Source organism: Pantherophis guttatus, chromosome 2, assembly GCF_059756535.1.
Source record: "Pantherophis guttatus breed Tessera chromosome 2, ASM5975653v1, whole genome shotgun sequence".
Lineage (NCBI taxonomy): Eukaryota > Metazoa > Chordata > Lepidosauria > Squamata > Colubridae > Pantherophis > Pantherophis guttatus.
Genome location: NC_142064.1, coordinates 226,590,426 through 226,604,628, shown reverse-complemented (window position 1 = coordinate 226,604,628; position 14,203 = coordinate 226,590,426). Strand labels below are relative to the sequence as shown.

The 14,203-nt window shown below is 37.8% G+C and overlaps 1 protein-coding gene across 3 annotated transcripts in view; it reads left to right on the top strand.

Moving 5' to 3' along the window:
* Positions 1–14,203, top strand: part of UROC1 (urocanate hydratase 1) — a 61,994-nt gene that overhangs the window by 4,629 nt on the left and 43,162 nt on the right. For 2 of the 3 annotated variants that reach the window (XM_087883732.1, XM_034431549.2), the window contains exons 2-4: positions 5,005–5,135; positions 9,206–9,299; positions 12,145–12,204. In XM_087883732.1, the coding sequence (XP_087739858.1) occupies positions 5,104–5,135; positions 9,206–9,299; positions 12,145–12,204 (186 nt within the window). In that variant the 5' untranslated portion in view covers positions 5,005–5,103. Of the gene's footprint in view, positions 1–3,217; positions 3,556–5,004; positions 5,136–9,205; positions 9,300–12,144; positions 12,205–14,203 lie in introns of those variants that run through there. The other variant, XM_087883731.1, reaches the window with a different exon arrangement.

Genomic DNA, 14,203 nt, shown 5'->3' with positions numbered 1-14,203 from the left:
TTTCTTCCTCTGAAACCTAAGCAGGTTAATACTTTGCCTCTGTTTTCACTGCCCATTCCCTTAAGGTTAACTTGGGATTGTCTTCCTGCTTTTCACTCTCAGAATAGAAGAATAGAATAAGAATAGAATAGAGTAGAGTAGAGTAGAGTAGAGTAGAGTAGAGTAGAGTAGAGTAGAGTAGAGTAGAGTAGAGTAGAGTAGAGTAGAGTAGAATAGAATAGAATAGAATAGAATAGAATAGAATTTTTATTGGCCAAGTGTGATTGGACACACAAGGAATTTGTCTTGGTGCATATGCTCTCAGTGTACATAAAAGAAAAGATACATTTGTAGAGAATCATAAGGTACAACACTTAATTATAGTCATAGGGAAACAATCAATATAAATCTTAAGGATACCAGCAACATTACAGTCATACAGTCAAAACATAGAAAACACCCTTTCAGCAATGAATAGAAGCCAAAAAGGAGACTGAAATGCTAGTGATAGAGGCAAGAGAGGTGGGAATTCTTACAGGTGGGGGACCAGGGTGCCCAAATGTTTTGCTGGATAGGTGCTTTTGCCTATAAATCCATTTCAGTACCTCATTGGATAAGCTAGCAGAAGTGGTCATGTTTGTTTGCATGAGCATAGAATCATAAGGCTGGAAGGGACCTTGAGGGTCTTCTAGTCCAACCCCCTGCTCAAGGCAGGACCCTTACTGTATATCATCCTAGTCAAATGGTTGTCCAGTCTATTTTTGAAAACTACAAGTGATGGAGCACCCACAAGTTTGGAGTAGCATTGGCAATAAGATTCATTTTGTGCTGGGAGTGTCTGCAGGGGTTTGTGTGTCAAAGTCTTGATAACACTTGTGGCAGCATCTTTGAAACTTCCTCCTCCTCCTCCCCCCCCTCTGCATGTTAGAAGGGTGGGACTCCAATTATATGATCACAGGCATTATCTTGACATCCCCCCCCCCCCCGGTCACCACTCTGGTCACCTTATTCTGTACTACATATGAAAGCAGGAGATCAACTTGTGGAGTGATGGTGGGGGGAATGTTATAGACCTTGAGGCATTCAGTAACAGTAACAGAGTTGGAAGGGACCTTGGAGGTCATCTAGTCCTCACGCAGGAGACCTGTACTAGGGATTCAAACCGCCGAACTGCCGACCTTTCTGATCAACAAGCTCGATCAGCTTGTCACTTTAGCCACTAAGCCACACCTGATTACATACCTTTATGTCTATTGCAACTTTAGTGCTGCCTCCTAGCACTGCCATCTGAGGGAATTGCTCTGCCTAACATTAGGGCATTCCTAATTCGATGTTCATAGCAGCGTTCCATGCGCCTTTGGCGTTTAGTCATGCCGGCCGCATGAGCACCGAGACGTCTTTGGACAGCTCTGGCTCTTTGGCTTTGAAACGGAGATGAGCACCTCCCGCTAGAGTCAGGAACAACTAGCACATATGTGCGAGGGGAACCTTTACCTTTTACTTTTAACATTAGGGATGACCTCTGTCTCCTGAGTTGATCCAGCATATAAATAAATATATATGATAAAATATATCTTAAGAGAGAACAACTTTACTCCAAAAAAGTCTGTGATTTTACCCATTTTCAAGGACTAGCAGTGGTTCAGCAACTGAAAATACTTTTTTTAAAAAAATGGATTCTTTTAACAAAAAGTCAGAAGTCTGGCAGCACTTTTTCCATCTAACATATTTTATTGAAAGTCATATTAAAAAGCTGTTGCCTTAATAGCATTGGTTAGTTGGAAAAGGTGCTACCAGACTCTAAATTGTTTGCCATCAGAGACCAACACAGCTCTCTTAATAAAAACGAAAGCCTATTTTGTATCTAGCTCACCTCCTGATAAGGGTAGTTTTGTCTCATCTGTATTTGTTCCTATATTTTTAAGACAATGTAAACTGTGAATAATATTGTGTCTACTGTGGCTTTATCACATTATTCTTAGGGTTTGGCTTCAGGAGAATCTCTCTTTATTGGCTCTTCGTTGTAAACCAACTCTTCTGGCAAAGATGTGAGGTTCCAGTTTTATGGGTGTAGACAATTGCTACTGCTTTGAAATCTGTTATTTTGCCTTTTAAGTGACAACATTTTTTTTGATCAGGCCAGCTATTCTGAGCTGGATGTCCTGAGATGTGAAGACTAAGTCCTAGAAAACTGGGAGCTGCATTTCCAACACATTTGAAAAATCCAAGTTGGGTAGCCTACCTGGTTGAGATCGCAGCAATCACATACAGTACATTCTATGTGTCTCTCACAAGCACACACATATATATACTTTCTCACATATACAATGAGAAGGCTTTTTCTGCCACAATAAGATCCTGTTTCCTTGCATATTAACTGTATTTTTTTTAATTCAGTTTAAACAAAAATCCAAGCAATCTTCTTTAAAATGTGGCCAGCTTGTTAAAGTATTCTTTTGTATTGATATTGCCTGGATACCACACAGAGTTCACTCTAAGAGTGAGATGAGCATCATCGACATTTTACAAACAAATAAATGTCTCTGACCATTGGCTTAGTATTTGATGTATATATCTTTGTATGCATTTATTTTGATATCCCAACATTTGATGTTGGAAATCATCTTATCCCTTTGGTCATCCTCTCTCTTTGGTACTCCATTTGTTTATTTGTTAGATTTATTTTCAGTTTGTTTCTCCAGGAGCTAAAGGTGGCTTACTGGGAGATGTCCCTCATTTGATGCTCACAATAACACCTGTGTGAGGTATGTTGGGGTTGAAATGGCTAAAAATCATTCAGTGAGCCTGGACTTGAAATTGGATCTCCTCTGTCTTCCCCCAGAGATCACAGTGACTTTATACAACAGTAACTCCTGAATTCAGTAGGAATGCATGCAATCTCATTCTCAATCCCTCTGTCACCCAACAATTGGGTTGGCTTTTTTTAAAAAAAAAAACTTAATCCCTGAGCATATTCACATAGTTCAATAAATTTAGTTGTGCTGCAAGTCTCATGAAATAGTTTTCCATAGGGCAATGCGTTTTCAACCCCCTGGTACATGTAGCCTGTGCTACTCAGTCCAATTCATTCAGCTTTCATTCTTAGCATTCAGAGAAAGATTCCCTCCCCCCCCCCAATGCATCCTTGCAGTAGTGGGTTTCAAATTCCATCACTACCAGTTCACTTGTGGGCACACTCGTGCACAACGCTTCTGCACATGTGCAGAAGCGTCCGGGTGGGTGGGCGGAGCCTCCCGCCACCATTGCTACCAGTTCATCTGATCCAGGGCGAACCGATAACAACCCACCACTGATCCTTGGTCTGGGAGGAACTTTGAATGGTACTGACCAATGCATTCTAAGCTCCTTTCCTTCCTGCCTGCCTTCCTGCCTGCCTGCCTGCTAGATACATCAGACAGAGTGGAGCTTATGTAGCCTACCCTGTACTTCCTCATGCATGTTTTTGCACAGATATTCACATGTTCACAAGCAGCAACCATGTAGAGAAATGCACTGTGCGAACAAATCAAGCTTCAGTGTATGTATTCTGACACTCCTGTATTTGGTTCCCTGAAGGTAAGCAATTTATTCTAATGCCCCAGGCGGTTACATCATTGAAAAAAAACTTCTGCAAACCTTCTTAAAATGGTAGTGCTTTTCCTGCTCCCCCACCCCTTCTTAGACTTTAATTCTTATGCGCTGCTTCTTCTGTTAATGGTATGGTCCTTTTTGTCTGGGTTCTCTATTGATTTAGTTTCTGTCCATGAATTTCAAACTCTGTGTGAACATTGCATCAGAATAAAATAAATTTTTTTAAAAAATAAAACATTTAAAAATAAACAAAAAATAGTGGAATAAATTATGAAAGAATGCATTTCAGATGTCAGCAGTTTTGTTTGTTTTAAGTCATAATTTTTGGTACATGGTACATATTTGGTATATTTGGTACATATTTTGGAGTACATCAAAGTCAGCAGAGATCTTATTTCCTCCGAGAGGAGTGGCGCTCACAGAGCATGGCACAAACCATTCCTGAATGGGTGCCACTTTTCTTTGTAAGAGAGGCATTCTCCCTGGATGTGTGGCCAGTTTGTGAAGATTTTGGGGAAATTGCAAATATATATATATATATATATATATATATATATATATATATATATATATATATATATATTATACTTAAGATGGGTTCATACCATGCTAAACTATGGTTTGCTTCACCACATTGATTAAATCATAATTTGCTGGGATTGTGTAACATGGAAAACTAAAAACTACCTGCTGCAGCAGTCGACTAGCAGGAGAAACTATAAATTTGAATTTTCTCTCCCTGGTTTCACTTCATCATCTCCTTTTCAGCAATCATCTACAGCCATTTCTTCACTGGTGATTTAGAGCATCACCAAAGTGGCGTTAAGTCTGTCCTTATCTGTTATGCTGGCAGATCAGGGGTTAAATGAGTGTATAAGACTCTAAATCACTAGTGGGGAAATAATTCAAGAGGCAGTAGGGGAACACCTGGATATTTGGTAATCCTAGCACATTGTATATTGAGTACAGGAGTTTCACAGTTTCTTTGCACTGGGAAAGACAATCTTAATTTACTAGGAAATTTTACATGCGCTGTGTATATTTTGTCATCTCAGGATGGTGATGAAATAGCAGATTTGGCATGGCCCATCTCTGCTGCCAAAGAGCCAGCAAGAGCTTTCTGCTTTGTTTTGTGCTTAATGTAAAGGCCTACATTAACGTTCTTTCGTTTCTTCTCTGGAAAATGGGCACCCGGGCATTATCTTATTCATACAAAGGGGTGAATGAAAAGATTCCATTGAAAACGTGCTACTACCTTAGTGGATAGACCCTCATTTTTATTCAGGATCAATCTCCTTGAATCCTTTCATAAGAACTGGGCATGTTTCCCACTCAGCCTAATAAAATGCATGTGCTTAATTAATTGTGATAGCCACCCACTTAGTCATTTTTAAACTTTAGTTATGTTTGCTTTTTTCTCCCTTGTTTTGGCAGTTGGCTTTAAAAAACTCTCTGCGGTATTTCCCGCCTAACTTGCATGGAATCCTGGCACCAGAATTTGCCAAAGAATTGAAGCTCTATGGGCATATCTACATGTACAGGTTCTGCCCCCAGATTGAAATGAGGTAAGGATTAGGATTTGCCAAAAGATTGGGAATTCCAGGTTGGCATCGAAATTCCTTACTCAGTAGCTTGGGCATCATGGGCATCTCTGTGTGTGTGGGCGGGGAAAATGCCCACAATGCAAATCAAGTGATGACATCATGTTTCAAATGACATCATTGGAGCTTGTACTGGATGCTAACCAATCTCATATAAAGCAGAGCCATCATTTTTTTAGCTGCCATTTTTTGAATTCATACAGTACCCTCCCTAAGCCATCAAATATTGTTTTAAAAACTTAAATGGTTGTGTTCTGCTCTAAGTCAAAAACAATCAAACCACCGTTTGGGTTACTTAGTGCCATAAGTGAATCCAGGATATCTTTATAAAGTTAGCAAAAGTTTGTCAGTGTGGCTGCTTCAAAGCCCAATCATAAACTGAATTAGCAGAAGGTCACTTGCTGATTAACCAGCAAGATGAGATGAAACAAGGCTGATAAATAAGCAAGTTGATTTATTGGTCAATGTATGCAGCTGCTGAGCATCTGGGAACTTTGAACTGGATTCAAGCATCATAATAAAGTATCATGTAATTATTTTGTTTCTGGTGGCATAAACTATGACTTAGGACAATATACCAAGCCTGTTAATTCTGGATTAGAAAACAAACCATGGTAAAAATAAAAACATTGAAAGTGTGAATTCAGTCTTTGACTTGGTTTATAGCCAATATTAACAGCTTTGTAACAGGGTAGAGAACAGTAGACCTTTGTTTCTAATGAATGTCTACTTCCAGCATCTTCATAGCACTTGTGTTTGAAATCATTGGGGACTGTTACTCATCAGCATGTACAGTAAATTTCCATCCACTCTTTATAATCTGTATGTTTGTAATGCAGTTCTTCTCTGCGGCCAACTTCTTATGGGAAGTACAGCATATAACAAATTTATTCTACAAGAAGTAAGATATGCAGAAAACAAAGTGTCAAGACTTCGCTTATTTCTGACCGTCAAAATACCAAGCCAGAACTCCCAAGTGCCTTATTAGATTCCAATGAAGCCTATATAAGAACAAATTCCAGAGCTGTATTTCCCTGACAGCCCATAAGCTTTTCTAATGTCAAGCCTTTTTCATAGTACCAACCATAAAAAAAAGTAACAATAATGTAAAAATAGTAACACCTGGGTCATGACATCATCACGTAAATAATATAATTCTGTCGCAATGTCTGGTGCAAATTTGTAATATGTTCTATGTGATCATATAAATATGCATTGTTAGTGAACTATAAAACACTCAAAGCCATTTTAAGCTTAGTTTAAACATATTTAGAGCTATTATATGGGTTGAAAAATGTAGACACCCAACAGATAGTAGCAAAGAATTAGTTTTATGTGTCTCTTGTCTGCCATCTAGTAGTCATCATCCATAGTGCATTCCATGTATAATCCATAGTCCTAAACATATTGAACAAACCCAGGGTACAGATCTAGACATGGCCTCAGACTGTAGAGAATTATTAAATTTGCAGATGATACAACGATGGGACTTATCTCTGGGGGGGAGGATGAGTCTGTCTATCAAGATGAGGTGGACCGGTTGCTTTTGTGGTGTGGAGACAATAAGTTGGTCCTTAAAACCAAGGAGCTTATAGTGGACTATAGAAGGAATAAATCACCTTTAAAGCGCTCCATGGCATAGGGCCTAGCTATCTTCGAGACCGCCTGCTGCTACCGACGACCTCCCAGCGACCCGTGCACTCCCACAGAGAGGGCCTCCTCAGGGTGCCATCAGCCAAACAATGTAGGCTGGTGACCCCCAGGGGGAGAGCCTTCTCTGTGGGGGCACCTACCCTCTGGAATCAGCTGCCCCCAGAGATAAGGAGAATCCAAGACCTCAGTGCCTTCTGCCATGCCCTTAAAACCCACTTTTTCCAGCAAGCCGGGCTGGCTTAGGAAGAAATTTTTTAAATTTTTAAATGTTTAATTGGTTTGTGGTTTTTTAAATTTTGGGCCAAATTTATATAGATTTTAATTGTTTTTAATATTTGTATTGCATGTTTTTAATTCTGGCTGTGCACCGCCCTGAGTCCTCAGGGAGAAGGGCGGTATATAAATTGAAAATAAATAAATAAATCAGACATCCAGCTCTTGGTTATCAATGGAGACCGAGTGGAGCAAATGGCCAGTTTTAAGTTTCTGGGTGTTATCATAAAAGAGGACCTGACCTGGGATGCTTACATTGCAGCACTGGTCAAAAGGGCCCAGCAGAGATTATACTACCTGAGACTTCTCAGGAAACAACAACTGAATGAAAAACTGCTGGTGACCTTCTGCCGCTGCACCATAGAAAGTATTGTATGGTTTGCCAATTGCACAGTGGCAGATAGGATGCTGCTCCAGAGGGTTAACGTCATTGCCCAGAGGATCATTGGTTGCCTTCTCCCCTCTTTGGAAGAGCTTTATAGCTCCCGCTGCCTTAAGAAAGTTCAAAACATTCTTAAAGATCCATCTCATCCTGGGCACCCTTTTTTTTTTTTTTAAACTATTGCCATCTGGCAGATGGTACAGGACAATAAAAACAAGGACAAATAGGCTGAAAAACAGCTTCTATCCCAGATCAGTAACTATACTGAATTCTACTGTATAGTACAATATTAATGCAATATCAGGGGTTTTCAATTCAATTGTATAGAATGTGAAGGATGCGTGTTTTTTGTTTTCTTTTTATGTATAATTTACCCTGAAGATGGCACTTAATTTCGTTGTATGAGGTACAATGACAATAAAGTAAACTAACTAACTAGATTGGCATTGTGTGAGGTTTTGATGAAGCTGTTGAGTTAAGGCTGAGAGGCCCAAGTACAAATCATCTCTTATCCATGGAACCTTCGGCCAATCTCCCTTTCTTAGCCCACCCATTTCACAGGATTACAAAGAGGAGAGAGGAGGAAAAAGTGAGGCAGCCAAATACTGCTGCATTGATCTCTCAAATATCTTTAATCATTAAATCAAAATTCATTTGTCCTCATTAACTGATCTTGTTTACTTCATTTAATGTTTTTGGCAACCATGTTCTGCCAGTGTAAAAGTGCAAATTATTTTGAACTTAGTTTGAATTGACTGCAATGCACTATACAGATCCTGCATTGACTGTAGGCTGAAAAAAGCTTGCTTTTGTAATTGTTCTGAGCTGTAGTTTTGAAAATCTGATAAAAGGCAATTACATTCCTCAAATGTAGTGTTCCATTTTGAAGCATTTTTTTGTTAATTGCTCAGGATCTGTTTGTTCCAGTTGGATTTTATATTTGGATTCTCAAATGAACAGCTCAAATTCTGCCCATATTCCAAATATGCGTAGCAGTTTAAAAAATGAGTGCCCAAGGGCACAAAGCTCATATTCTATAAGTATGCAGCTGAGTTGATACAGGCTTTCTGAATTCAGATTCTAAATAAATAAGGTCAGGTAACAAAGTCAGAATAAACAATATATTTTCTTCATTTAGCACAGAATCCTTCCAAAATAGATATAGAACAAGCGAAACTGGGAAAAAAAAAAAACCCACTGTGATATTTATTTTTTTTGCAGATGGTGGATGTATTCACTAACCAAACTGTTTGTGAATGGCACTATGTCTATATCACTATCACTATAATCTAATGTTGATAATTATTTCTTATCTCTCTATGTGCATGTATATATGTCAGGGCTGTGCAGAAGTTCAGAATTAATTTGGAAAATATGGCTGGATTCACTCAGGAATGTGAACAGAACACCTGCCTACAAATCTTTAAATAAGAACTATCTGACATATCCAGAGGGTATTATGTAGAAAGAAGCCCTTAAAATACCAATCTCTTTTTTGGGGTGGGGAGAGGGAGAAAAAAACCTAATCTACTGATTGGTAATCTAAATTGAGTTCAGATGGTTTTATTCATAATAAGGTGTCCAACATCCTAATTGACTTTATCTTTCCATTAATTGTTTTCTATATTGGTTTTTCTTTTAATTTATCCATCAGATCAAGAATTCATTGGTAAAAACAGTTAGAGAATAATTAATTCATCTCTGCCTTTATCTGTTTCAATTTCAGAGCTTATCCCATTCAGGAATATCCTTGCAAAACCAAGCAAGCTGCTGCAATAATGCACATGATTATGAATAACCTTGATCCTGCAGTAGCCCAGGTAATGAATATTTGATGAAAACATGGTCTAGGAAAGAAATCTCCTTGCATGCTCATGAGAATGTACTGCCTTTTATGGGGTAAATAATGGAGACAGAGATTTAGGATTTATGGAGTGATTTATGGAGTCAGTGATTAGGATAATATATTATATTAAGTGATGGTTGTATTAACAATACTTTGTTGAATAAATCTACAGTTAGCTATGTTGGAAAAACTCGGTAAGTTATAGACCATTGTTTACAAACCACAATACCCAGCTCTCACTGTTCATACATATTTAATCATCATCCTATTCTCTTTCAGGCAAGCAATGTTATCAAAGTGCAGAAAGAAATTGTAAACCAGAGGGTTATTCTCTGTTTCTTTATATTCTAAGTTTTGTATTATTGCAATTGTTTTGATCCCTAAGATGCTTTTCAAAAGGCAACTGGATTTTCTTGATTGTTTCATTGGAAACATTTCACTTCTCATCCAAGAAGGTTATCAGAAATGGGCAGCCATATAAATTGAATAAATTAATAAATATTCTGCACCATGTCTCACCTTTTATTCTTTAAATTTCTCACTTGTCTCTTTCTAGGAATTTCATAAATTCTAAGTAAGATTTTCATAGTCTTTCTCCTCCTTTCAACCCATTCAATTTCCCACTATATATTTGCTTTATAATTTAATCCTTGTTTGTGTTCTCTATATGATAATCAACTTCACTGTACAATTTTTAACTGGTGAGTCACTTTTGTGTTTAGTCAGAATTGATTCATTACCCATTCATTCTTGACTCTGTAACATTTTAGACATACGTCTCTAAGTTTGCCATTCCCATTGCACCCAACTTTTATTGTCTCCTCATTTAACCAGCTCTCATTTCCAGAAAAGCAGTGGGCAGAAGCAAGCTCTTATAAGCAAACTCCATTTTCACTTCTTTTGACCAGTTTCCATTCCTCACAACAATTTCATATTACCCACTATCTTTTGCATGTCTTAAAAGTTCTCCATCTAGTTTCCCATATTTAGTAAACATTCTACCAATGCATACAAATTTATCAACTTGCTCTAGCTTTTGACATTTATATATAGCTTACAAACATTCACTCCATTTTGTCTATCAAATGTATCTATCTTGGTCTTTGGTACAACAATTTTCAGATTTATATTCCTTGTTGAATCTACCTATCATTCCCTGCAAAGCATTTGCCTTCTCAGATTTACACACAGCATTATCCATATGCAAAGTGCATACTATATGTTCATGATCCAAGTCAATATATATCTACCATCACTTGCAAGACCACCTCCTACCGGCCTCCCACCGCCCAGTGCGCTCACATAGGACTGCCCTCCTCCGGGTGCCGTCGGCCAGACAATGTCGGCTGGCGGCCCCCAGGATGAGGGCGTTCTCTGTGGTTGCACTGACCCTCTGGAATGGGTCACCCACCAGACTCCGGACGGCCCCTGACCTCCGCACCTTCCGCGCTGACCTGAAGACATGGCTTTTTCAGCAAATTCCCTGATAAAACCCTGCGAGGTTTTAATTGTCTGGGGATTTTAAATGGGTTTGTTTTAGCACTGTTTTATTGTTATGCTGTTTTTATTCTGTGAGCCGCCCCGAGTCCTACGGGAGAAGAGTGGCATATAAATTTGATAAAATAAATAAATAAATAAATAAATTACAAAATTTTCTTATACGGTACATTTCTGATACAGTATTATATATTTATTATACATTAAACAACCAAGGAAACTCATACTTCCTTGCCTTATTCCCTTTTCAGAGTTGAACCATTTATTAAGGATTCTAGTTTTACTCACACATTTTACTTCCATCATATATTTTTCTTATCACATTCAGCAGCCCTAACCAAGCCTGTATCATGTTCTTTCTCTAAATCAATATATAATGCACAAATATTTATTTCATCAAAATTGCTCTGTATTTTTCCTACCTCATTTAATATTAATCATTATTTTCTCTCTTTGACTACATTTTTGCAACTTTTTGTGCTTATATATTATAAAATACCTTTCATCTTTTTTGCATCATTTATATGAATTTTTCTACATTATTAACCTCTTTCATGCCTTCATTCAGGTATTCCTTTGCATACATATTTCTTTGGCTCCTGGTAACATAATTGTTTTCACTCTGTTTTAATTAACATTCACCCACTTTCCTTATGTTCACTTTTTATTCATTTTGTTTGGATACAAGATTGGACTTTCTTTTCCTACAGTTCGTTTTCATTTCTTTATTTTCATTTCCATGTCCTTTCCCCCCAATTTTGTTATTGGCATTTCCAAATTATCTGTCCCATATTCATAACCTCTGATCATCCTTGTCTCTCTGTTTCTGATTCAGTCTTTCATTATAAATCAGTTAAATACTGTTTTGGATTTTTATTCATTCTTCTGCATATGTATATATGAATAGATATATGGATTAACCATATATTCAAAACAAGTCTTTTTCTAAGCAAATATTCTCTAGTCACCCTTCTAATTAATTACTGAGTTCCTAAATGGTCCGGTGACTTTTTCTTTGTCTTCTCATCTCATTTCCATCGTTTCATCCATATTGCCTAATAGAATTATTTTTCCTTGGATTGCATTCATTCATAGCAATTAAAAAGGAGGAAAAATCATTATTCATAAAAAAGAAATGATATATCATGAGGGCAAATAAAAATGCATAATTTTATTTCATTTTTATGGTAATATATTATGGATACTAAACAGCTGTCCTCAAGATGAAGATCTTGTTCTGGAGGCAGACATAAGATAACTTAATATCATTGTATAGGAGTTGTTTTGAAATCTTGTATGGATTTAAAATGTACCCTTTGCAGTTTCCCCAGGAACTTGTAACATATGGAGGAAATGGACAAGTGTTCAGCAACTGGGCGCAGGTATGATACTGTAGATATATTTTCAGTGAGAAATGGTTTTTTAAAAAATTATTCTCATTCTGTTTAAGCAAAGTTTGATGAGCAGCTGACCATAAATTGAGATCTATTTTAACTTTTACTTATTTTATGCAAAAGGAGAAAAAGTGAGGATGAATCTGCTTGTTCCCCTTGACTCCATATTATCATTCTTTTTGTTCCAATAGAAGAAAATATTTGTATCTCTGGGTTGAACTCTGGAGTCCTTGGTGCTTTCTCTGAGCTTGGTTGTTGTTTTTTAGCTAGGCATTCTACTACCTAACTAGGTAATGGATAATGTTACCTAGTTGGATAATGAAACATCTGCAAGAAAGCAACCAAACTCAGAAATCACCAAGGACTCCACAATTTTGTGCTCCCATAAAGCAAAGTTCAAAGGAGATTGCACCCAGAACTACCCCAGCTTGAACAGAAATGTGCAGGAGGACCTATATGACTACATGCACAAAGCCAGTTAATTCCCCACTAATTTCATGCATTGCTTTAACATTTTCTCAATAAGGAGATAGATGGACGTGCAGGAAGGCCCTATGCAGAGTGTCCAGTTCTGCTGACTTGGTGTTTTTTGTTTTTTTTTTTTTTTTTGAGAATTAGGATTCCCGGATTCCCAGGCAGAGTGGAGCCTTCTGAGTTTTTGTTCTCAAAATAGCAACTATGCTTCCTAAAATATATATATGATGAGCATGATTTTGTATCTAGTGTGCCTTGGTGTACTTTAGGGCATACATCTTGAGTTGCACTGTGCAACCGAGACAACACAATCTGTGGACGCCTTCTGTCTGTACTTTTGCTCCTGTTCTGATAGGAGTGTGATACCTCAAAAGAGTTTCACAGCAGAACAAACAATACTTCTTTGTCATTCTGGTTACTTAAGAATAGCTATTGGGTGAATGATTTTATTCCGTTGCGATAAAGCCAGCTTGTTCTCCCTGCTTGGAATTGTGAAAAAGAGACTGTTTTTTAAAGATGTGTGATTGTAGCAAAACTGCACCTCAAAATGTTGTTCCTGCTGCATGTTATCAATGCTGCCTTTTTCTCCCCTTTTTAATGTTACAAAAACTCATTTGTAGTTTGCCATGTTTGCCCTGGAATATCCTTTTTTTTTTTTTACAGATGCCTGACCCACATTTTCTCATTATTTTATTTATTTATTTAGTTTATGGGCATCTTGCTCTTTCTCTAGGAGCTGAGATTAACCTTCCCTTCCTCCCTTAATCTTTATAACAACCTTCTGAAGTAAGTTAGGTCACAGTGATAGCAATTGGACCAAAAACAGTCCAGTAAGTTTTTCTACTGAATGCCTAAACGTCTCAACAGGGAAATCCAATACACTTGGAAAACATTTGATTAAGAATAGCTGGATGATACTTTTAGTTAATGCTACATAAGAATATAAGTAGTGCCCTGCTGGATTGGATCCCTGGCCAGTAGTCTATTTTCACAGTGGCCAACCAAGTGCACAAGGAAGTCTACTTGTCACCCAACCAATGATCTCCAGAGGCAATCAGATTCCCATCAAGGCTTTGATGGCTAAGACTTATGCTATCACAAAATACCTATGATGATTTGGAAAATGGCTAATACCAGAGTAGGAGATGGGACCAGAATTAGGATCAAAATTGCCATTAGTCCTAATGACAGCTCCCTTCCAAAAAGTAATTGAGAAGAGGGCAAGGAGACTTTGAGAAGGGGGCACAGAGACTTTGTTCTTTTGCAGGAAAAGTATACAAAGAACCAATCAATCAAACCTACCAACCAACCAAGTTTCTTTAGAGCTTCTGGCAGAAATCCAAGCTTCTGCTAATGTAAACCTTTGTAATAGGAAATCCTCATTCCAAAGTCCATTGATAAAAGGGAAAACTAAAAAATGCAGTATGGAAAGGTGAGAGGGGAGCTAAATTATTGTTCACAGCACCTGGGAAATAGAATCCTTATCCTGCCCCTTGCCCCATCTGCCCTGTCT